The sequence below is a fragment of the Sphaeramia orbicularis genome, chromosome 1 (assembly GCF_902148855.1).
Source record: "Sphaeramia orbicularis chromosome 1, fSphaOr1.1, whole genome shotgun sequence".
Lineage (NCBI taxonomy): Eukaryota > Metazoa > Chordata > Actinopteri > Kurtiformes > Apogonidae > Sphaeramia > Sphaeramia orbicularis.
Genome location: NC_043957.1, coordinates 48,587,611 through 48,613,417, shown reverse-complemented (window position 1 = coordinate 48,613,417; position 25,807 = coordinate 48,587,611). Strand labels below are relative to the sequence as shown.

The following is a 25,807-nucleotide window of genomic DNA, read 5'->3' as shown; positions in this document are numbered from 1 at the left end:
CTTTTTAAAAATTTACTCACGCTGTGGATCCTTTGTAAAGTTTGTTTGTATGAATGTGCTGGTGTGGGTTTTTGCTCTAGTCTTCATAATCCGATAACACATTTCAGAACATGTTGTACCTACACCAGAGAATATTATAGTGAAACATGACAGTTACCAGGTTTTGCCCAGCCTATACAAATGTGCCTGCAGTTGATATTTGACATTGAATACACTGATTTAGAATTAACATTTTCATGACAATTTGCTACTTATGTTGCACTTGAAAAAGACTCGGCACAGATTTGACCTCATTCTTCGTAGGACTTAGCACAGTTAGATGGCTCTTCCTCTTTTGACTGACTTGTCCTTCATGGTGTTGGTTCTTGTATTTTTACCCCAGAGGGTGTTGTTTTCAGTTCGGTTTCTTTATTTGTTTATTGTTTGTTAACAGCAAAACTATTGGTTAAACTCATACCAGATTGGGTTTGTAGATTGCCAGTGACCCAGAATAGATGTCATTACGTTTGGGAAAAGTAGGTCAAAGTTCAAATTTTTTATGAATTTTTAAAATCTTTTTTTCCATTTACTTATAATGGGCAAAACTTCAAATGTCTATAAAAACATCAATTTTGTTTCAATTTACTTCAGACTTGCCACATATATAGAGGCAATTGATATGCTGACATCAGCACATGCATAGACATGATGACATCAGCTGGATCAGTGCCAAAATAAGTTAAAATATATGTGAGGGGTGGGGTTTGTTGTGCCTGACACCACTTGTTGGGGGTTTTGAAACTTTCAAAGTGTGATAAACAGCTTTAATGTTCATTAAATGGTCTTACCACAGTTGCAAGACACAGCAGACACGTGCATTTTGTGTTCTACTGGAATTATCTTAAATTCTGCGTTGTGTTTGTTTGTACTCTGATTGTAAGCCCCCAAATGCAGCTTAAGAATTGTCTAGAACATCCCCTCCCCCATCACACACACACACTCACACACACAGACATGTACACTTGCCCTGTCTCTGCACCAGCTGGACCTCTCATGATGATGTAATTGTGGCACAAGTGTGTTGGTGCAAACACAGAGGCTGAGTGTGTATATGTGTGTATGTTGATATTGATGTGAACACACCATGACCATGCTGAGCTGGAACATCTGTGCTCCTGTTAATCCACGGTGATGCTTGTCAGTACATCTTGAACTGGGTTTACGTGTAACTCCACACTAGAGAGGTGGCTTTTTGAAGAGACTCTGCTGGTGGTCAGCATTGTCAGATCAATTACATCAATCATCTAAAACAAGTAGGATTAACTAATCTAATCATCAGCAGAGAATGAGCAGACATCAGACAGCAACTTTTTTCTAATCAAATCATCATTAACCAGTCATTTGCATTTGCAAGAGGATCTGTCAACAAAAGTGTCTTGCTGAATAAAGTTTTTAGGCTCTTGAGAGTTATGCAATAAATGTTTATATACGTTACACGCTCAGATGTTGTTCAGCTGCTCTGCTCTCAACATCTCTCACCTTGGAGACTTAAAGTGTTATTACATAATGGCCTCCTTCGAGGACCCAGAACCTCCTCTGTTGTAAAGTAAATGAGTACAGTCTTTCATTGCATGATGTGGTGCAGGGAGTGAAGTAAAACAGACAGTGGCAGCTCATTAACAAACAACAATAGTGGATCCTGGATTAAATGTCATGTGAACACGATAGGTTCTTCAAACCTCCAGGTTGTTGTTATGTTAAGTAGACCGATACCTAGTCATTAAATATCTGAGTGGTCACGGTCACTACACTTTCAGAATGATCGTGTTTGATCATCCCTGAATGAATGCCTCTTGATACGAATAAATAAAGCACTTAGTGTGAATTGCGCTATAATATGCAATTTAATGTGAGTAAATGTAAAAGGTCATCAATCAGTCTGATTTATACAGGATGCCATGCATCATATGCAGCCACACATTACAAGAGAACTACTGTAATTTAAAAGGGACATTAAAAAAATAAATAGATTAAAAAAAAAACCAAAACTAAAGGCTACTGCTTCGGGGGCTGTGGATCTTGAACTGGAATGAAACAGCTCCTTGAATTTATCAGTAACTGAATTTAAAAAAATTTTACGGTTCAAATAAGGACCATTAGATGGGTTGAAAGTTCCCACAGGAGCTGAATTAAAATGTTTAGGTTGAAATATTACAGATGTCTACATAATATATGTATGTCCCTGTAATTTCTACAAAGTCTATGTCTTATACACTTTTATCTAAAAAAAAATTTAACAGGATTTACCTCCCTGGGGTTTGTTTCAGAAAACACATTTAACAAACTCTTAATGTAACCCTGAACTCTGAGTTGATAAACCCTTAGATAGAAACTCAACAGCTGATCAGAGTTCATTCAGCCAAGCCTATGTAGTTGGATGTAGTATGTAGACTCATGAATCTGTATACGATAGGCATTATTTCAGTGGCACCATATTTTTCATGTTTAACATATAAATCAGCAGCGTGCAGTGTAAGTGCTACTTTTGTGGCAATTACAAAAATGAATTTTTCTCTCTATTTAACTTTTCTTAAGTGTTTTATCACCATTTATTATAATATTATCCTCTCCATTTTGCATTTTCTTAATGAAAATCAGGTATTTTCCTGTATTTGATTTACTGATCATGTAGATGTTCATAAAAGCTCAGATTAAAATAGAGGATTATTGTGTCAGAAATAGAGAAAACTGAAGGAAAAGTGACTATCAGCAAATATGTCATTAACTGAACATAAAACAAGTGTATCCAACCAAACATTTACATGTATTGGTAGGATTAGTGGATCAGACGTTATTAAATAATTTAGATCAGTAGATGATTTTGGTTGCCAGTGGCTGTTTGGGTCTTTAGGGGTTAAACATATTTATTGAAGCTGCAACACTCTAAATTATTCACATTATGATGTCCATGGTATTGACATTTCCCTCAGTGTGACTCTGAATATATATTCATCATTTATTCATGTGTTCATCGATCATATATCATTAGCTGAAAAGTATTTGGTGTATGTAGCTGACAGCCTTCTATCTATCTATCTATCTATCTATCTATCTATCTATCTATCTATCTATCTATCTATCTATCTATCTATCTATCTATCTATCTATCTATCTATCTATCTATCTATCTATCTATCTATCTATCTATCTATCTATCTATCTGCTGGAGTTTTTGACCTACTGATCTCCTGACAAAATGACAGTATCTTTATTTTATACAATGTCACGATATTAGGCTATTAGAAAAAAATCCATTCACCAAACAGAAGGAAAATGCTCATATTCGACAGAGCTGAGGGTGAACCTGTGAGTGCAGGGATCATGGTTCACATTCATCCTATCAGTGCGCCAACGTTGTAAGTTGACAAGGTAATATAAAACAGGCTGTAAAAGTGAAGGGATCTCCCTCTCATAAACTGAAAGTGTCGGATACTGTACGTATCTGCACCGTCATATCGTCTGCACAAAGAAATGTTGTAGATGTCCATCAAGCCAGCAGGAGAGTAACTGACTCAGAGTTTAACTGAACTCACTTCATGAAAACACAGTTGAACTTGGGTCAGTGTTAAGAAACTGAGCCTCTTTATGAAATATGACTCTTTTTCCTACAAAACACTTCAATGATAAAAAAAAAAAAAAATTATTTAAGAAACTAGGCTATGTTGACCAAAAGTATGCCTGTTTATCAGTAATGTCAACCAAAACTGATTAAAATACAATACATGTTTTCCGTCTTCTCAATAAAAACACAGCTGTGTAAATTGCAAAACAAGGTTACAATAGAAATAACAACAATATGTTTGTGCAAAAGTATGTAAATATGTAGCTGCACAATATATAAGTCTTGTGAATAAAAAAATATCAATACATGTAATGCAGTGTATCAGATTTCCCCAAGTTTCCCCAAGTAGGCTGTAATAAATGACTGCATGTTGAATACTAAAGATAAATTTGTTTGAAGCTCATGAGATCTTTAGATGTGTTTTGCTTTTCTCTCACTGCTGCGTCTCTACTTTTCAGTCACATCTGTTAAAAGGGCAGAGTAGCTGAATAAATATCATATTTTCCACAGAGGCCTGCTTCATGGTTCGTTAAGTCACGTTAAGTCAGTTAAGCGCACGTTTGTGTAACGTGTTTTGCACACACTGTAAAGTCGGTATTTTTGTGACATATGCATGGCCTTGGCTTACTTTTGACAAAATACACCACTTCAGAAAAATATATAGCTTTATAAAACAGTAATGAACACTATTGTCTCATCTTACATCTTATTAAAAACCCGTCAGCCCATTTCTAATTAAAGTGTTTAAATCATGTTTTTAATAAAACTCAAAGTAGCTACAAAGTTTTCAACAGGAATCACAAACTTCATCGACTAAAAGTGTTCATTTCATCCATGTGTAACATCAGTATTTTTGTATCCTCTATCTTCAGTTTACTTTTTTAAAAAAAGTATTGATTTGAAGCCTTGAATTATATCAATATAAACATTTTTGTCTTAGAAAATACTAGTAAAATACCAGTTAACCTGCTACTACTGTTGAAAAATATTGTGTAAAAACAAAAAAAAAAATTATACAAAAATCACAAGCAGCTACAAACTTAATGGAATAAATCATTCTTAGGATTCATTTACATGAATATTTACATCATATTTGTTCTGTAATCCACACCAGAACTTGCTACTCACACTTGCATAATACCTTAGTTAACATTGTGTAAGTGTTACTGCTTTGTTCAGCAGCGTGTGATTGTTTTGGATAAGTTCAGGGGTCTACGTGTGGCTAGATCTGTGCTAAGACGATGTTGATTTAGTGAGTTGGTGCAGCTCGTGCTTATTCATGGAAGGGGGGGGGCTTTTCTTTCTAACTTGAAAACATTGACGGTAAGTGCTGCTCAGGGTAAATTTCCACTATCGGCCACTCACAGCCACCACGTTCCCTGGACATTCATACCAGCTCGTATCCACCATGATTCACATCAGACATGTTTCCCATTCAACAGCTGAGGAGACTTGATACGCCCTTGTTTGGCTTCAGTATAACAACACACACACACACACACACACACAAATGAGATGAATTATGCTGTTCCCCCCTAATCTCTTCAGCCAACAACAGCATCTTAGTTTCATAAACAAAAAAAAAAAAAAAAACAAAGTGGTGTATTGTGACTAGATGTGCACGATCATTTCTGAAAAGTAGTCTGTGGCATTTATGAGGTCTGGTAGCAGGGTGATCTGTTTATCCTAAAAATAGCTTGGTCCCACGCCCAGACAGAGGAAATGGGACCCCATGGACTGAGCGCTAAGTGACCCATGGACACGTTCTAAATGCATGACCAGCTGAGTATGTTGTTTCCTCCGATGATGTACACGACACTAGAAATTTTGGATAGTGAGAGGGAGGTGAGTGGCGATGAGCTGATGCATGATGGGTAAAACAGGAGCAGTAATGAGGTGGTTGAAGAGAGGAGGTGAATTTTTGTCTGCAGAGAGAGACAGATTGAGAAGGGGGGAAAAAAAAAATCACCCAGTCAGCCTACGTGTGCTGGCTCACAATCTGTCTCTGTTTTTTTTTTTTTTTTTTTTTTTTTTTTTGTTCTCACTTCCCTTCCCTCCCCTCCCACCCCAAACACCCCTCCTCTTTCTGCTCTCGCTGCACAAACAAGTCCAGAGCAGCAGTCGGGTGGGGAATATATGCATGTCAGGAAAGAGGGAAAGCAAGGAAGACTACTGTAGGGAGAACATAAGCGGGAAGGAGGGAGGGAGAGAGGGAAGGAGGGAGGGAGGGGTGAAGGATTCCAGTGGGTGAAAGAGGAGGCGGAGCCAATCCACTCCTGCTCTACCACACAGCCAAACACAGATGGGCGGATGTTTTGGCCAGCTGAGGCGACCAATGGTGTGCGGGGAACAGCCCCTTCTGTTTGGGCAGGGCCTAGAGAGGGAGTGTGTGTGGCTCAACTTAAAGAGTGTGTTCACAGTCTGGACATTGTGGTTTGAAAGCGCTCCCTTCTTCTTTTCTCTCATGGTCGTACAGACGTTAAGGATGAAGATTCAGGAGTCGCCCGTCGCTTGTGACACGGGGAGGGTCGGCAGCGGTGACGTACGAGGAAGCTCGGACCCGGACTGCGAGAAGACGAGCTGTGAGGACGTTCCCCGACTGGACCTGACAGCACTGACCGAGGACAGCAACTGGGGAGGTGAGGCCAGAGGCAACCTCATGCTGGTTTCTAGGTTTCTCACTCGTGCAGTTTTCACACTGACGCATTTTGGATGAAGAGTCTTGTAGTAACTGGAGTCTTTTTACACACTCACTGTCCACCACCCAGCTCTGCACATGGGTGTCTGGGTAGCAGCTGCACACCTTCTGCTGCCTCTCCTCCTCCTCCTCCTCCTCCTCCTCCTCCTCCTTCTCTTCCTCCTCCTCCTCCTCCTCCTCCTCTTCCTCCTGATGCAGCTTCTTGTGCTTCTCCTGCAGGATTTGATTATGAAAGATCCTCTTAAGTTCTTTAGGCACCTTTATCTGAAGCTGGAAGACATACTTGTTTGCTCGCTTGGCAAGAAAAGGCAGCACTTCCTTTAGTTTGTTTTGCTACTGTTGAGTTGCTCCACATGGGGGCCTTGTGTGGTTTTTTTAATGTCACAGGGGAGATTTAACTCAGCATAGCACTCCTTCTGGGTTGAAGAAATAAACAGTTTGTAATGAAGGACTAAAATGCATTAATAATTACATTCTACTGTATATCACTGAGGTGTTTCCCGACTCGCTATAAATGACCGCTGTAGTCGGTCACAGTCAAAATCAATGGTTAAAGTGGAGGATAACATGAATCAATCGTCTGGTTCAAGATATCTGGATCGCATTTAGAGAGTTTATTGATCCAGCTTGAAATAGTTTGGACTTTCTGCTATGTTTAATCCAGGAACAGTGATCATGTCTGTACAAGTGCAAGTGGATGGCAGCTTTAAAGAGCAAATCTGAATGTAACTGCTCTGTGTTAGAGTGTAACTACTGTTAGATTAATATAATGTACTGACCAGACTTGCTGCCATCTTTAATTCACCGATTGCAGAAATAGCTGCATGCAATGCATCAGCAGCAGGTAAAAAGAAGCATCTGTCTGCTGTCAAGCCTCCTTCATATTTGTTTATGCAGTGTTGGCGTTAGTGCAGAAAAGGAAATACGACACAATCTCCATGCACTCAGATTGTGATTGTTTTGTCAGGACGTTGCGACAGAGCAGACAGTGGGTGGAGGTTGCTGTGGTGAACGGCGAAAGCCATGCATTTTGTTGAAGTGCACAGTGGAATGAAAACCAACAGGTTCCTACAGTTAAATACAGTTAAAGGGCATGTTGTGCTGCATGTGAGCTGATGGTATACTTCCGCTGCAGGCGATCGGGCCCCCACTCCCACTGTGTACAACGCTGCTTCCTGTTCAGCAGTCAGAACAGACATGTCACTTGCAGCAAAACTTCAACAGCCTCGTGTTTTGGAGCATCAGCAGGCGAAGACATGATTTGCAGAGCACTCTAGTGGCCACACATGATACATAAAAAACAACAGAGCTCTGAAAGGCTGGTGTTTGCTGTGAAGGTTAAGTCATGTTGGATGCAGATAAATAATATGACCAACTGTTAAAGCTGTTTTTTTGTCTTTGTGAAGGTATGAAGTGAGTTGCTTTAGCTTTTAGTCTGCACATTTTGTTCATGACAGAGGATGTAGTGGACTGTTGCCGTGTCCTGTTTATTTACATGGGACTATTATATACCGACGTCATTTGTTTGTTTGTTGTGGTTTCCTTTTTCACAACTGCTCGTCTTTTCTTCAGGTTCCTTCCTGTACATTTTGTCCTGAACACATAACTGACCTCACGCCTCAGGGAGTCTGTATGATTGAATGTGACAGGCCATTCAGACAAACAGTATCTCACACATTGTGATTAGATCAGTTTCTACCCAGCAAGAAAAAGTGCACAGGACTTGCCATAGCAGGAGCTCCAACTGTGTAAATGTATTATGAAGTGAAGGTTTGCTCAGTAGTTGGCACGTTTATCCCCTCTGACAAAGATGGATTTATGCTCTGGCGAAACTGAATAAGCAGTTAATAAAGCAGTTTAATGTATGAGTAATGTCAGGGCATGGGCAGGAACAGTAACTTTTAATCTGTAATAGGTGACGGATTTACCAGTTAAAATGTAATAAGTAATGTTACTGTTTTAATTAGTAAGGAAATAACATATTTAGGACTTTTCTACAGCAAAGTTACATTGTACTTTACATGGTAAAGAGTATAGGAGAAAAAAACAAAAATGAGAAATGGATTTTTTGCCAAGAGTCAATACAGGCCAGACTAAAGTTACAATAAAGCCCAAAGTAACAAAAACTATAGTAATCAAACTAAAAGTAGTCAAGTTGCCATTCAGCAAACTCGGTTTTTCAATAAATGTTGATCTTTATGAGCATTACAAGTAAAATTTTTAATCACAAACCATACATACAAGATACAAGAGGCAAAAATCTGAAAAATCTCATTAAATATTGGTTTAAGATGGCTCATAAAATTTTCAATTGATTGACTGTGTAATGATGGAAATACTCCACATTCAATCTGATTATCTTTCTAACAAATGTTTGATAAAATAAAGCTGTAATGTTAGTCACCTTTTCCGATGTCAGAAGGAAAATACTGTTGAATTTTCATCACTGCCGTTGAAATTTGACGTTTTTTTACTCCTTAAATATATAGTGATACATCCTTTTTAATTACCATTTCAGTTAGTGCTTTTGTTTTCTAATTAAAATACATGATGTGGTTCCATGTATCCGGTGACTCCCCAACAGTGTGCCTACTGTACCTCAGGGCGTAGTATTGTCCAAATGGGCATGGAGGCAGACTTACAGGACCTTTGTCCTAGTACACTTTGTGCCAGCGCCTGCTGTGGTGACCTGATATTTGCTGCGGCTCTGTCCTTGTCTGTCTGCCAGCAGCGTTGGAAAGACGTGAACAGACATTTGGGCAGCAAGGCTGTGAATCTCATGTGTCTCGTGTGCTAGATTAAACATCAGGGAGAGGGTTTTAATCTAAGTTTCCATGCAGGAGGGAGGATAGTGGACGCACGCTGATCCATCTGTCTATTTCAGTTTCTCTGATTTCATTCTTTCAGTTCCTCATCTTGGTTTTTTTTCCTGTTTCTCCCTCTTTCTCTTTTCCTCTGCCAGATTCTCCGCTCTTTAACACCCCTTTCCTTGATTTCAAACACATTTTCCATTCAAGTTATTGTGACGGTAAGTGTTACCTGTCTTTGCTGTCAGTGTTGACTTGCTAGCTGCAAATAACATCCCAGAGAGAATGAAAGAAAGGCAGAGTGGAAGGACGGCTGCCTGGGTCACCTTCTCCACTGCATGGCAACACATGCTTGAATGATCTGGAACACTGTGGTACAAGACTCACAACAACCTTTAGTGAAATGGCAAACTGGCATGTTTTCTGTTTTATTAGTCTAGTTAATCCTGAAGCATCAGTGAACGGTTGATTTAAAGGATTAATTTCAAATGCCATGGAGCCTCTCTGGCCGCTCCGCTGTTCTCTAAGCAACATAATGGACCTCTGAAGACACTATGTGTGATTGAACGTTTCACCTGCCGCTGTGTGCAAGCTATAACTTGCCTGGGAGTTGTGACTTGATAAACTGCACGTACTTAGAAGTACAGGAGAACCCCTGGGACTCCAACACTGGAATTTGAGCCAAGTTGCTTCTCGTACGGCCCAAACTCACCCTAGCTAAGAAAAATATGCATGTGCACTTTTAGACTGGGTGTGTGTATTTTCTTGGGTGCATTCTGACACCTTGAATGTTTACCCTGACAGTTTCCCTCTGAGTTTGTTTTCACTCCCTGCATTTCCTCTCCCTGTGTAACATCTCACCGTATATTTCCAGCATCCCCTGACACCTAAAGTTACAAGTCTGTCGTTTTCCACAAAGTTCTAACTCCTGCTGCGTTTCCTGTTTTGACACTGTCTCTATAGTTTCCCTCCTTTCCTTCTAACAGCGAACGATCTCATCGTACGTGTCTCCGTCGACTCTCTCAGACAGGTTTATCTCACCACGAAGAGTGGAAACTAAAACATAAACTCATCACCCCACCTCTCCACAGGGGTCACGCCCTGACTTTATCCCACGGAGAGCCAGGCATTATTAATAGTCTGGGGGATTGTCAGGGGTATCTGCGTGGCTATTTTCACCAGACATAATTATTGCCAGAGTGGAGACTGTAGCCAGGGGATGAACAGAAAGAAGAGCAACATCTGTGTCCACTGAGCCTCAGAGGAGGGTTTTTTGTTTAGTTTTTTTTTCCCCCACAACAGTTTTAGACACAGCAACACAATCCTGATTTTGCCATAAAACCACAGAGGAGCGTAGAAATGTTAAAAGGGAGACACAGGGTTATTATTACACGAGAACATTTCTGTAGGTACAAAAAGTTCAAACTAGCAGTCACAATAAAATAAAGTTGACTCATGATGACGGATGAAACTCTGAATGTAAAAATGTCATTTTTGACTTGAAAAATTTCGACTAACAGTGAAATTAGACTCAACTTTGTCAGTTGCTTACAATAAGACTAAAAATAAATCTACTTTTTATCTCATTCAATTCATGTGAAATGAAAGAATGAAAACAACTGAAAGAATTGAAAATAAAAAGTAATGAAATGTCAGAGATGTAGTAACTGTGTCTTCTTGAAGTAAATAGTTTTCATGATAAATGACAAATTTCACTGAATTTTATGTTTCGTATTTGTAGACTCTAAATATGACAGTTTTGATAACGTCTTTTTCCAGTAAATTAAACTGTATTTACTGCACAAATACCAACGATCTCTCTGCTGACCACCATGAAACAGATGCAGATAAGACTAACATCCTGGTTTGTCTGTTTGTTTGTATTGGGTTATTTGTTTCTTCTAAAGTTACACCTGTCAACAGCAGATGTGTGTGTGTTTGTGTTCTGCTCAGAACCGGTGCCGGCGTACTCATCGTTGCAGAGGGAGAGTATGGACCGCGAGGAGGCCCGACTGTCGCCTCACGCCGGCGGCCGCCTGATTCGCCAGCTGCTGGAGGAGGACAGCGACCCGATGGTGTCCCCTCGGTTTTACGCCTACGGACAGTGCCAGCAGTACCTGGATGACACTGAAGTGCCTCCATCACCGCCAAACGCACACTCGTTTGTCAGGTAAATACTTCAGATGGTTCTCTGAGGCTGCACTGAACGCATCGACGAAAGAAGGAATGAGTTTTAATGAGTTTGTTGGTCATTTCCAGTCGCAGGAGGAGTTCTTCCCTCGGCTCGTGTGATGACGAGAAGGAAGAGCTTACGTCTGCTCAGCTCACAAAGAGGATCCACATATTGAAGAAAAAGATCCACAGATTTGAGGAGAGGTTTGAAGAGGAGAGAAAATACAGGGTAGGTTTGGATTAGAATTGTCATATAAAACTAACGAAAGGAAAGTTCGCAAAATGCTTCACATAGGAAGCAAAACACATGTAAGAACAAGAAAAAACTAAATGAGCCATTAAAAAAATGTAATAAAAAAAGCACATAACAGTGACAAAACTAAACTGAAAATCTTTAATCTTTAATCTTTAATCTGCGTTGCCTTAATGGCTGTCTCATTAAGAGGTTTAAGCACCGGCACATGATCCCACACATTAGTTTATTTTAAGTAGAATCTGTTTGCTTCTGCCGCTTTATCGTTGTTGTTGTTATTTTTTCCGTCTAGCCTTCCCACAGTGATAAAGCTGCAAACCCAGAAGTGCTGCGATGGCTCACTGAACTGTCCAAGCTCCGCAAAGAGTTAAAAGGTACCACACAGAACAGAACAGTGCTCATCTGTCTGTTATGGGTGAGGTGCATTAGTAAACGTGCATGTTTCCTCGTCAGAACACAAACTGATGAAGTCTGAGGAGGATCTGCCGCCGCTGACCCGCCAGCGCAGCAACACACTGCCCAAAAGCTTCGGCTCTCAGCTGGAGAAGAAGCCTCAGCAGGAGAAGGTGCCCAAACCGCCAGCGGACGCCACACTGGAGAGCATTCTGAAGAAGCTGCAGGAGAAGAGGGAGGAGGTGAACCGACCCGAGGACATCAAGGTGAGGCCGCCACCGCCGCCCCTGCATCACATGACTTAACGATGCTGTCGGCGTTCAGACCAAACATGAGGAATTAACCCTGTGTCGCGACGTTGTTTTTGAAATATGTTGACTCACTTCCTGTTCCCTGGTGGCAGGATATGACCCGGGAACAGATCGGAGCAGAGAAGGTCGCCCTGCAGAAAGCTCTGCTCTACTACGAGAGCATCCACGGACGACCAGTAAGTTAAACACCAAACTGTACACACTGAAGGAACACAGAGAACCACTGCACTTTGACTATTTACATTTTCTCCTGCATGTATTGTAAATATTGTCCTACATTTGTCTGATAACTAGCCAACTATTCATCAAACTACAGGGAGACTGTTTTATTTAGAGGTTATTTTAACTGATATATACAAAGGGTAGGAGTAATAAACTATAGCTTCAGCCTACACCTTCTCTGTCAGAACTGTCTTGTTTTTCCACAAAAACAAATATTTTCTGAGCTCATGAAAAGCTGACTTTTTAGAGATAAATGGTTCTGACAGGACAACAACAGCAATGAGCTAAACACACATTCACGGAGGAGCATGAACATCCTATATGACATAAAACACTGACAGTGGCTGATAATGCTGATAGTACTCACTACATTTACTTGTATGCATGTCTTTCATAAGACATTTCTCATTTCTGCACATTGTTTACCACTTCCTTGTGACCCAGATTGTAATTTAGAGGAGCCTAATGTCTCAAGCCTTATTCTGGCTGGCATTGTGTGCTAAATAATGAAAGGAACTCATTAGTTCAATGTATAAATCAAAGTTTAAATAAAGCATTTGTTAACAGACAAACTTCACAATAATTACAAGACAACAAACCAGAACTATAAAGGGGTCGACACATACTTTGTTTGACATTGGACTGAATCCAATTGCAATAATTGCGCCGTCCAATCCCTTCTCATATTGTCGTATATCGGGAAGTGTAGCTGACCTTACTGTCCCCTCCACCACCACCCTCCTCTCCCTCCTTCCCCTCCTCCTCCATGCTGCATACTTTGGTGTTTAATGACATTCACGCTCTAAAGAACAGACCAAAGGGTTGTCATGAATACCAGGTCCATGTGGGTTAGCTGTCACTTTGTTTTATGCTAGCGCTGCTGCTAGTTAGTCTGCAGGGAGGCCCAGAATAACAGACAGAAAGAACCTAATACCTTGCTAACAAGCTGTCTGTTTTAACGTCTTTTTCTCACTTCAGGTCACAAAGAACGAGAGGCAGATCATGAAGCCTTTGTACGACAGATACCGGCTGGTCAAGCAGATCCTGTGCAGAGCCTCCACCATCCCCGTCATCGTAAGTGTCACACGTTTCCACCGCCACCTGCTTCACTCCACAGCTGCCTGGGTTTCCTGCAGCCTCTCCCACAGTCACCACATTGTTAAAACGTCCACTCATCTTAGCTGCCTGCTGTGGGTGTTATCCACTTGCACGGCTCTTAAATCCATCTGTAGGAGCTCAGTCAATCCAGCGGTCGTAAAGGAGCTCATAGGTGATTGATTGACTCCGAACCACAGAAAACAGGAGAGAACCCAGTGATGTGAAAACATCAAATCACATTTTTAGATTAAAGATAACACTCACACTTCAATGAGATAAACACTATCAGTATTTGTTTTCTTAGAACATCTGTAATCCATCCACAGATTATAATATATTTTTATTTTTATGACCCTTCTACTATTGTCATGTTGGAAAGTATTTAACAGCAAGTAAACAGCAAATAAAAAAGAAACCATCCCAGGATAATATAGGATTTAAAAGAAAGTGAAGCAGAACTGTAGCACCAAATGAAATCTGGATCTGAACTCTAAAAAGAAATGAATCTGTTAATCTCAGGTAATGTATTAAAACTGTACAGTTCCTTTGACATCATACTTTAGTCAGTTTTTTAATAAACATTTTATTACATAAGATATGACGTGCATTGTAGCTTCACAGCACATGCATTATATAATGCACTTCCTCTAATCCTCATCATGTAAATTGGAAGCTGTGCAACACAATTCTAATACAGTAGTGCAACATTATAATTGTCGTTCAAAGGTCAATCTTCTGTCTGTTTTCTCACTTTTAACCTTTTGACATCCAGGTGACTCATTTATGGATCACAGTTATACTGGAACCGTGTTTGACCTGGTTTCACACACAATGTAAACACAGAAACCAGAGGACGTGCCCTTTCAGATGGCTTTAGAATTCTTCTGTGAGCCTCAACCACTGAAAGGGTGTTTGTTAAAAGGTTAAAAGTTTTTACGGTTTAACATACAGTACGTGTTCGTCTGTGGAGGAAAATGTAAAGATCTCAACCGTCGAACAGTGGTGTTTTCTGGTTTCTTTGCTGCGGACCCCGTCCTCAGCGTCTGGGCGTTGGTCATAACTCCTCCTTCTTAATCGTCACCACAGGGCTCTCCTTCCAGCAAACGCCGAGGCCCCCTCCTTCAGCCCATTATCGAGGGCGAAACCGCACTCTTCTTCGATGATATCAAGGTGAAGAGCTGCTGCCGCTGCTGCTGCTGCTTCAATAATCAGTCTCCAGCTGCCCTCCGAATCCCACCCCCCTCCATTTACTACCACGTACCCCCTCTATTAAACCTAATCACTGCCTGTTGATCGGCCTGTTTCCTGCCCAGAACATCTGTAGGGGGATCCAATCAGTAGCTGCTGGACATAATGTTTGTAGCTCTCTGTGATTTAGATCCAAACATGTGCTGTGTGAGATTTAATCAGTGCATCATTAGTAAGACTAGTTATACTAAGTTAAACCGAGTTAAACGAACTAACAGTTTCTGACCAGATCTTAATGACGAAATCTGTAAACTGTGATGAAACGTAGTGGCATTTTGACTGTGATTGCTTTCAGTTTTACTTCCTAAATAATGTGGCATGGATAATCTGCCTAAACTGTCAGCTTGTTACCAACAATTACCAGTGGTGGAATCGAAGGACATTTACTTTAGTGTTTCCATTTTTAAAAAAATCTTATAATCTGTTTAATACTGTACTTTTTACTCCATCTTTAGTTAGTTTTCAGTTTCTTCCATTCCTTTCCAACCACATATGTCTAAATGTCTTGATTCTTTATGGTTCCTTATTAAGGTTAAGTTGAACTAAAATGGAAAATTGCCAGGATACTTAAAACAAACAGGAATATCATTTACATAAACATCAACACTTATGATTAGTCCTGTTCGACACTTTAGTTGCACTTTTTTTGTAGATATATTTTTGTGGATCTTGGGAGTCTAAAATGCTCAATTTGACAGTTCACTTAATTAGACAGCTCATCTTTCTTTATAATACTCTGCAGATCCTTGTCACTGATCTGCGTTTACATCTGTGGACAGTTTGTCTTTACGTAGCCGTACCAGGCTACAGCGTTAAAAGACGCAGCATTTTCCACCAGATTCTTGTACATCATAACACCTTAAAAACACAGGGATTAGAGGGAAAATAACCCATCATAAAGCTGAAATCAGGCCTGTTTTTCTTTCATACAGTCGCGGAAAAAATTATTAGCCCCTAAATAGTCATCAAAAACAATGGTTATGCAATCAAGTACTAACTCCTGTGTGTATCATGTGACTAAAACAGACAGAAAAGAAAACATGGAATGCCTAAAAGCACTGTGTTTGTCAGTACAATGCCATAGATATTGATGTAAGAACTGAAGTGATTTTGGTTATTATCAAGAAAATATGGAAAATGGTTAGATATCAGCTCTGAAATTAAACTCTTATGAGCTATTTTTGTTGTTATCATTATATTTGGCCAAACAAATGTACCTTTAGTTGTACCAGGTATTAGAATGAATAAGAAATTGAAGAAAACAAGGGGTGGTCTAATAATTTTTTTCCGCAACTGTATGTGGTTCTCACAGATCGGTGATACTACAAACATAGAACCGTCAAAGATTCAAAAATTTTGTTTGCCGTTTGTGCATACTTATACACATAGGAACTCAGATAAAAGATACTAGAAAAACATAATTCTGCAAGGCAAGGCAGGTTTATTTATATAGACAGTTCAAAGTGCTTTACATAAAACATTAAAAACATTACAGCAGGTAAGCAATAAAAAGTATAGGCATGAAAAACAAACCAAAACAAAAAAAAAAAACAGATAAGGGTCAAAACACGGTATTCGAAATCTCTCTGACGGGACATTTTAGAGACAATTTGACAGATTAGTGTTACTAAATGAGCCACATTTTTACTTTTAAATTAATATTTGCTTTAGTTGGACCATAAGGGATTATCTAAAATAACAGCTACTTTATATTGAAATAAATGTTGGAATGGCAGTCAATTAAAAGTTCGCTCTCTGACGGGACATTACTGTGTTTTGACCCATAAATAGATAAAACAGATAAACATGTGTGCTGTTAAAAAAAAAAAAAAAAGTCTCGTAGAATATGATGCGTTACTGTAGATCAGGGGTATCAAACTCATTTTAGTTCAGGGGCCGCATTCACCCCAATTTGATCTCCAGTGGGCTGGACCAGTAAAATAATACCAGTGAAAAAAGTAAAATTATATTGTGATCAGGTTTACATCTCCAAAGTTTCCCTAAAAATCTGAATAACATGAACAACTTGAATTGTCTTAAGAAAAACAAGTGCAATTTTAACAATATTACACCTCGGTTTATCAGTTTATCATTTACACATGTGCATTACAATCGCACAAAATATTTAGTAACAGGCAGAATATTGGTCAAATTGCATTTACTTTTCTTTAGACATTTCCATTTGTTCATATTTGTTGAGGTTATTCACGTTTTTTTGTAAAAGTATAGTTTGGTAATGTAAACATTTTCATGTAATTTTACCTTTTTACACCAAAAAACAAAGAGAATTTGGGGTTGTCATTATTTATATATTATTATTTATAACGATAATATTTTACTGGTCTGTTCCACTTGAAATCTAATTGGACTGTATGTGTCTGTACGTGGAACCTGAATTAAAATGATTTTTTTTTTTTTTTTTTTTTTAACTTAATTTTTATTAAATTTTCTCTTTTTTTTCAGTACAGTACAATTATACATTCCAATATACAGTTCAATTAATTTCTTTTCCCCCTACACAGCTGCAAATATATTCTCATACACCGCCACAGACACATATAATGAAATTTAAAACAGCAGTAACAATTATAGCAACCAATGTTCACTTCAAAAAATAAAAAAAATAAAAATAAAGGCTGAAGAAATAAATCTTCGTCAGAGGTAGATAATTAAAATGATTTTGAGACCAGTGATTGTTAATATCTTCAGTGTAATTTTTGCATTTCACAAATTCTTCCCGCTGGCCGGATTGGACCCTTTGGCGGGCTGGATTTGGCCCCCGGGCCGCATGTTTGACACCTGTGCTGTAGTTTAAAGTAGCAACAGTGTCAAAAGTAAAACGAACGACCTCAAGTCTTAAACGTCTACAGCTGGAAAATACAACCCACTCATTCATGCAGCAGTAAAATGAATCCAAATATGATCATATGTAAGAGTAAAACGCTGACAGACCCAAAGGAATCTGAATATTCCTTCCACCACTGGCAATGATGTGTGCTAAACCAGAACGGCATCTTCAGTCATTGCTCTGAGTGTTTTTTGGGGGTTATTTCATGCAGACTGCTGGTTCTGCTCGTGTATAAATCATTTCTGCGTCCTCATTATTAACAGTATTCATACTCACTATGAATCCGACTACAGACCTGAATGATGTGATGATCGGCCGCCGTGGAACTGCATCTTCTACCGTGATGATTTTTTAACCATTTGTGACTAACAAGCATGATTTTCCCATGATTCCTCTGCAGTGTTTGTAGCCTGAAGGCCCGAGGTCCAATCAGTGACGCCCCCTCGCTGCACGTTTCAAAACCAAGCCCCCGTTCAGTCCTCGGATGCAGTTTGACGTTTGTTTTGCTCCCGCAGGAGGAAGAGGACGGTTCAGAGGACGACGCAGACACTAAGACTCAGTTCACCGTCACCGTTCGACCCGACCTCAGCGTGCTGGGCTTCCTGGACCACATGGACGAGGAAACGGACGGTTTCATTTCACCTGTGGATGAGCTTTCACCCTCTAAGAATACCAGTGATATGAGGCTGTCCAACCTGCACTCTGCCACCATGTAAGAAGGACTTTATTTACTGATTTTTATCTTACCGACCGACAGGCTGTAAACTATCGTCGTCATCTGGCGTCGTTGTCGTCGTCTGTCGTCCGTTACAAAAATTTCAATCGTCTTCTTCTCCTAAACTACAATTCCAATTGACTTCAAACTTGGTATACAGCTTCTTTATGATGATGTCAACAAAAGTTAGTGAAATTATTTGGATCCGGATCTGATTCTGGATTTGGTGCGACTTTGAAAAATGTTTTTTGCAAGTTGTCTAGGTTTTTTCAACTGAATTAGGACCATTTTGCACCGCGAAATCCAAAAATGACATCTGTTTTTCTCAATCAAGTCAGGTTTTTTTGCTAATTTGATTTTGAAAAATTTGATCTTCTCACAAAATCGATTACATTTTTGTGACTTTATCAGTTGATTTTTTTATATAGTTCTCACCCAAAATAGGTTTTAAAAGAAAAAAAATCATTTTCTAACAGGATTCCTGTTAGGTACAATGGTGTATTCACTGCAGATGTAGCAGAATACGTCACGCTATTTTTGCAAGATCTTCTAGTCGAAGCCATTTCATTCACCTGTAATATTAAAAAAAACATTAATCATAAATTGGCAAAAGTAAAATCTTCAGAACTCGTTTATTGCAAGACATATGAAAGAATTTTGTATCATATGATGTGAAAATGCCCATAAATGTAAGCAAAAATGTTAAAAAGCCAATATGTAGCATAGTTCAGAAAGTTGACCTGATTGAGCAAAATTAATGAGATTTTTGGATTCAGCACACCAAAATGATCCTAAATCAGCTCAAAAAACTTAAACAATAAATTTGTTGTTGACCAGTGTTATAAGAGATAGGAAGTGGACCGATACAATAACTCAGTAAATATAAATGATATCCAATGTAAATTTCTACAGTCCAGCCCTGATGGGGCAATGACCAAAACATAATGTCCACATGCTGATCAGGATCTTCTTCTGGATCCGGGAACTTACGGAAAATTTAACATAGGCTCTTATGGGGAAAACATTTCAATGTCTTTTTCTCTAAAACTACAGTTCTGATTGACTTCAAATGATGATGATGTCAACACAAGGTATTGAAATTATTTCGATCTGGATCTGATTCTGGATTTGGTGCGACTTTGAAAAATTTTCCCATTATAACAGTAAATAAATCCAATAAATCAGTATCAATGATATCAAGTTGGAATTTGAATTTTTTTACAGATCTGATTGGAATATGACCAAAACATGGGCTATTTCTGTAATAGAATAAATACACAGAACTGGGTGATAATAAATAGCATCTGGATACATTTCCCAAAGCTTTTAATTTGGCTGGTAAGCTACAGGGCCATTGGTCCTATTTTTATTTAACCCAGGGGTCTCAAACATGCGGCCCACCAAAGGCTCCAATCCAGCCTGTGGGATGAATTTGCAATGTGCAAAAATGTATTACTACTATTATTATTACATTTTTGTTCAGGTTCCACATACAGACCAATATGATCTAAAGTAAAATAATAGCATAATAACCTACAAAAAATAATGACTCCAGATTTTCTTCTCGGTTTGATGTGAAAAAAATAATATTATATTATGCCTATAAATAATACAAACTTCAAATTTTTGTCTTTGTTTTAGTGCAAAAAATAACATTAAATTATAAAAAATATTTACATTTCCAAACTATCCTGTTGTGAATAAACTGAACAAATATGAACAATCTGAAATGTCTAAAGAAAATTAAAAATAGTTTCTAAAAGTAAGTATTTTCACAAATTAATTGTTTTTTTTGCACTAAAACAAAGACAAAAATTTGGAGTTGTCATTATCTATAGGTTATTATGATAGTATTTTACTGATCCGACCCACTTGAGATTAAATTGGTCTGTATGTGGAACCTGAACTCAAATGATTCATATCTTCAGTGTAATTTTTGCATTTCACAAATTCATCCCAGGGGCCAGACTGGACCCTTTGGGGGGCCGGATTTGGCCCCCGGGCCGCATGTTTAACACCTGTGTTCTACAACATTGATTCACCAGTAAAATCCATAGAGTTTGATCAATGTTTTATGTTTAGTTATTGATAAATTTGCTGAAAAAGCCACTTTTTCTGATAAAATAACCTTTGAATTTACTGATTATGAACATCTGCATGATCAGCTAATTAAATATATGGAAAAATACATCATTTACACTGAGAAATGTAAAATACAGAGGATAATATTACAATAAATGGGGATAAATCGCTTAAGAAAGGTTAAATAGAGAGAAAAATTCATTTGGGAACTGCCAGAAAAGTAGAACTTGGTCTTTATGAGTTAAAACCACACAGAAATAAAGAAAAATATCAATTAAAGCTGCAGGAAGTAGGTTTAACTGCAGAAAGCTGTTGTTCTGGCTTGTTGTCTTCAGTTTTTTATATAATTTCGTGGTAAAAAAATGGAAAAAAAACAGAGCAAAAATGGCGTATTCCGTCATGCATACTACCAATTCACCACAGTATCACCTTTCAGCCAAAGTCGCCTCAATCTCAAAGGTCTAATCTGTGGTGGAATTTGAAGTCTTTTGTGTTACTTCTTCCTGTTTTGAGATATTTTTTCTTTCTAAGTCTGGACCTAATACATGTGGTTCACTTTGGGCTTGACCAAAAAAAAAAAAAAAAAAAAAAAATTCCACCTCTAAGCAAAAAAGAAGCGTTTACAATGTGAGACAGATCTTTTTCTCTTGTAAAACTTTTCGATTAACAATAACTTTTCCTTTAATATAAAAACTAGACGCATACTCAGATCAGTTTTTCTGTTTCTGGAACAGTCAGGAACTTGTGGAGCAGCTCCAAGAAACTCGAGAAGAGAAGAAGAGAATCCGCAAAAACCTGAAAGAGTTCGAGGACCAGTTTCTGAGACAAAACGGAAGGTAAAAAAAAAAAACAACAACTCCAAAAACATGACTTCATCCTGATTACATAAGAAACGCAGCCCAGCGGACTGACCTCCAAATAATTGTTTTTCCACCGTTTGTCATTTTCCGCCCACAGAAATGTGCAGAAGGAGGACCGCTCCCCGCTGGCGGTGGAATACAACGAGTACAAGCACGTTAAAGCCAAACTGCGGCTGCTGGAAGTCCTCATCAGCAAAAGAGACTCGTCCAAGTTCATCTGAGAATCAAACCCAGACTCCACAGACGGACCCACGCTTCATCCGCAGATTCGTCCGCTCCGTCTGACGCCGAGGAGGAAAACGCCGTCGTCCTTTCTTGTCGCCATCTGTGCTGCTCTGGTTTCTTGGCCGGCGGCGGCGTCTACCTGTCTCGGCGGTTGTTGGTGCGTTCTGTCGAGCACAGCGTGGTTTTTTTTTTTTTTCCTCCGGAGCCGCTGAGAATCGCTGACCCACAACAGATTCACCGAACCGAACCTCAGAGGACGAGGACGTTTCTTTAAGAGACTAAACCGGATGCGCACGAATAACCTTTTCGGCCAGAATCACAGTTGTATCGCTAATAATTTATTTCTATCTTTTTGAATGTTTTTATCGGACAGAATTGTTATTTTCTCATGCTTTAGAAGTCTTAAAAAAAAAAAAAAACACCGAAGTAAAAATAGATCTTACAATTATTTTTAAAGAAGGAATTTGTGATCAAGAAATACTTTTTTGTGTATTTTTGTAAGGGAGACGTTACTGTTTGTATAACTTCGATCATCTTAACAGTATTCTTTAAACCGATAGCTTTCTGTATTTCAGTCCTTATGATCGTGTAGAGGTTTAAACAGATGAATATTTACTCACTAACAGAAGTGATTTCCTGTATAAACACAATCCAAAGACACCGCCTCAGAGAACAAACTGCACACCAAAATGACACACGTCTTCAGTATCTTCAGTATTCGCTCCTTTTTTGGTGATCACTGGTACTTACTTAAACATTTGACTGTACATTAGATGCATCGATGTGCTTCTTTTCCATTTAAGTCATGTGAAATAAGCTATTTTTTTTTTCCTCGTCTTGAAATCACTGGTATGTTTTTGCTCACACTGATGACGACTCTGGAGGACAGAAACGGTCACTAAAACCGGTGTTTTGTTTTATTGTTTTTTGTTTTTTTTTTTTAATTATTATTATTTCTTTCTGGCTGTGTTTTCCAGTGAGGCCGCTAACCCTTTCTGTCACCTCCAGCTCCTGTTGTTCTTTGTAAATATTGCATTACTGTGTATGTTTACATTTCTGTGAGCGAGTACATTTTCCTTTCTTTCTCCAAAATGGATGATTATCAGTGTGAATTTCGTTTTTTCTGAATGTTAACACTGGCAGGCTTAATGAATTGAGTGTGTACATTTTAGTACATAAATTGTATTTGTATTTTGTACATAATATAAATGAAATCATATTTTTACTGACTTTTCTGCGCTGTGTGGTTTTTCTTTTTATTATTCACTCCTGATCTGCATTATCAAGTGCCGACTTTTTTAGGGCTGTTGCTAATTTCTTAAAATCTGTTTTTCATTAAATGTGTTTTCTTGATCTGATAAACTCATAAAATAAGACAAAATGAAGAAAAGTGTCCAATAGTTACTTGAAATGTGTTTCAAGCAACTAAAAACCGGAGAAAAACACTAAATCTGAGGAAAAGGTCCTCAAAACAAGTGAAATATCTGTTCATGCAGCAAGATCATTTCACTGACAAGATTTTTTTTAATTAAGTTAGTTACATCTAGAAATAAGCATGTCTACGATGTATGAACATTTAAAATAAGAACTTAACTCTTAAACAAGATAATTTTTTTTTTTTTTTTTTTTGTGGGGCGACACGGTGGTGCAGTGGTTAGCACTCGTGCCTCACAGCAAGTTCGATTCCAACACCAGTCGATGGGGGTGGGACCTTTCTGTGTAGAGTTTGTATGTTCTCTCCGTGTCTGCGTGGATTCTCTCCGGGTACTCCGGCTTCCTCCCACCATCCAAACACATGCACTAATAGGTTAATTGGTTAATCTAAAGGTATAGGCCCATAGGTGTGAATGTGAGTGATTGTTTGTATCTATATGTTCAGTCCTGCGATGAACTGGCGACTTGTCCAGGGTGTACCCCGCCTTCGCCCCTATGTAGCTGGGATAGGCTCCAAGCGACCCCAGTGACCCTAGTGAGGATAAAGCAGGTTCAGAAAATGAATGAAGACAGTGTTTTGAAGTAGATCTTGTAGCTCTGAGACAAATATTCCTTTTGAGTCAAACCCATTCTCTCGTTAATTCTTGAATTTCACATTTTGACCAAAGGCTGTATCTTGGAAACTTCAGCCAAGCAGCATTTTTGACTTGATTTTTCTTTATCAGTGACTCTCGTGGTAAAATTTCATTACTTTTATTCTGGAAGCATTTTCCTTGTAGACCAGTGATGTTGTTAAAATTACACTTATTTTTCCGTTTGTTCATGTTATTCACATCTTTTGAAAGGATAGTTTGTAAATGTTATTTTTTCACTTTAGCAAACCAGCAAACCGGCACTTTTGTCATTTATTTTCCAATTAATCTTATTAAAATATGTAACATTTAGCACATTTAATCACTGAAGCAAATCATTTCTAAAAACTTGTAGACCGGTGTATTCTGCCTCAGTTTATCATTTACACATGTTCATTATAACTTACAGATCACAGTGGATCTACAAACACACAAAACATTCAATAACAGGCGGAATCTTGTTAAAATTGTACTTACTTCTCTTAAAACATTTCATGTTATTCACATTTTTTTGCAAAATTATACTTTGTTTTAGTGTAAATACATGAAAATATTTTCATTTTTCAAAGAGAAACATTTGGAGTTGACATTATTTATATGTTCTTATGATAGTATTTGACTGAATCCTACTCACTTGAGACTGAATTGGTCTGAATGTGGAACCTGAACTAAAAGGATTGTTCATATATTCAGCGTAATTTTTGCATTTCACAAATTCATCCCAAGGGCCGAACTGGACACTTTGGTGGGCCAGATTTGGCCCCTGGGCCACATGTTTGACATCTGTGATCTATTGTATAAATGTACATAAGCCAACATGTGTGTAATAACACCATCATATACAGGGTGGGGAAGCAAAATGTACAATATTTTGAGGCAGGGATTGAAAGACAGTGTATGACCAATTAGTTTATTGAAAGTCATGAGAATTTATTTGCCACAAGAAAATGTACATAATAGAAAATGTTTTTATTCTCTGTGTCCTCCTTCTTTCTCAATAACTGCCTTCACACGCTTCCTGAAACTTGCGCAAGTGTTCCTCAAATATTCGGGTGACAACTTCTCCCATTCTTCTTTAATAGTATCTTCCAGACTTTCTGGTAATAGTTTTGCTCATAGTCATTCTCTTCTTTCCATTATAAACAGTCTTTATGGACACTCCAACTATTTTTGAAATCTCCTTTGGTGTGACAAGTGCATTCAGCAAATCACACACTCTTTGACGTTTGCTTTCCTGATTACTCATATGGGCAAAAGTTTCTGAAAAGGTATGGATAATAGTGTTAGGTATGATTATGACATCAATATATGTTTGGTTTCAAAACAATTGACGTAGTGCCTGCAGAGAAAAAACAACTAAATGTTCATTGTAAATTTTGCTTCCCCACCCTGTGTATCTTTTTTTTATAAACATTTATTTATTATTTTTCATTCATACAAAACTTTGAACATCATAATACATACATACATACATACATACATACATACATACATACATACATACATACATACATAATACATTCACTTTACAGGTTCTATTTAGTGGACGATTTATAAAACCATTATATAAATGTACATAAACCAATATATGTGTAATAACACTTAATCATATACCTTGAAAACATCAGCAAACCGGCACTTTTGTCATTTATTTTCCAATTAATCTTATTAAAATACGTAACATTTAGCACATTTAATGTCTGAAGCAAATCATTTCTAAAAAACTGTAGACCAGTGGAATTGAAGAAGGAGACAGAACTTTACCAATTTTGAAAAGGAATTACCAATTTGTCAGACATGTTTGTGTTATATTATGTTTTTGTTTGTTCAAAATAGTAATATTTGAGCACTGAAACCCAATGTATCAAATACGATACAAAATTGAAAATCATACAAGGAAATTGATATTTGAAAAAACTTTTTTTTTGGTTGTTCAGAAGGACCAATAATGTTAATAATAATTACATTATAATAAACCAATAATAATGTTTCCCCCTACCTCCCCCCTCTCCCCCAGTCTCTCTATATCTCTATCGCTCTCTCTCTCTTCTCCTCCTTTACTCTCTCTCTTAACCCCAACTGGTCAAGGCAGATGGCCATCCTTCAGGAGTCTGGGTCTGCTCCAGGTTTCTGCAGTTAAAGGGAAGTTTTTCCTCACCACTGTCACCAGTCACAAGTGTTTGCTCCTGGAGGATTCTGCTGGGTTTC

At 38.3% G+C, this 25,807-nt stretch overlaps 1 protein-coding gene across 1 annotated transcript in view; it reads left to right on the top strand.

The window, feature by feature from the left end:
* Window positions 1-22,763, top strand: part of fam13a (family with sequence similarity 13 member A) — a 108,932-nt gene extending 86,169 nt beyond the window's left edge. Inside the window, 12 exon segments of the mRNA XM_030140327.1 lie at window positions 6,078-6,240; window positions 9,262-9,327; window positions 11,060-11,276; window positions 11,366-11,507; window positions 11,824-11,905; window positions 11,985-12,190; window positions 12,328-12,411; window positions 13,436-13,531; window positions 14,642-14,725; window positions 18,167-18,363; window positions 21,183-21,284; window positions 21,406-22,763. Of these exon segments, the coding sequence (XP_029996187.1) occupies window positions 6,078-6,240; window positions 9,262-9,327; window positions 11,060-11,276; window positions 11,366-11,507; window positions 11,824-11,905; window positions 11,985-12,190; window positions 12,328-12,411; window positions 13,436-13,531; window positions 14,642-14,725; window positions 18,167-18,363; window positions 21,183-21,284; window positions 21,406-21,529 (1,563 nt within the window). The 3' untranslated portion in view covers window positions 21,530-22,763.
* The last annotated feature ends 3,044 nt before the right edge of the window (window positions 22,764-25,807 follow it).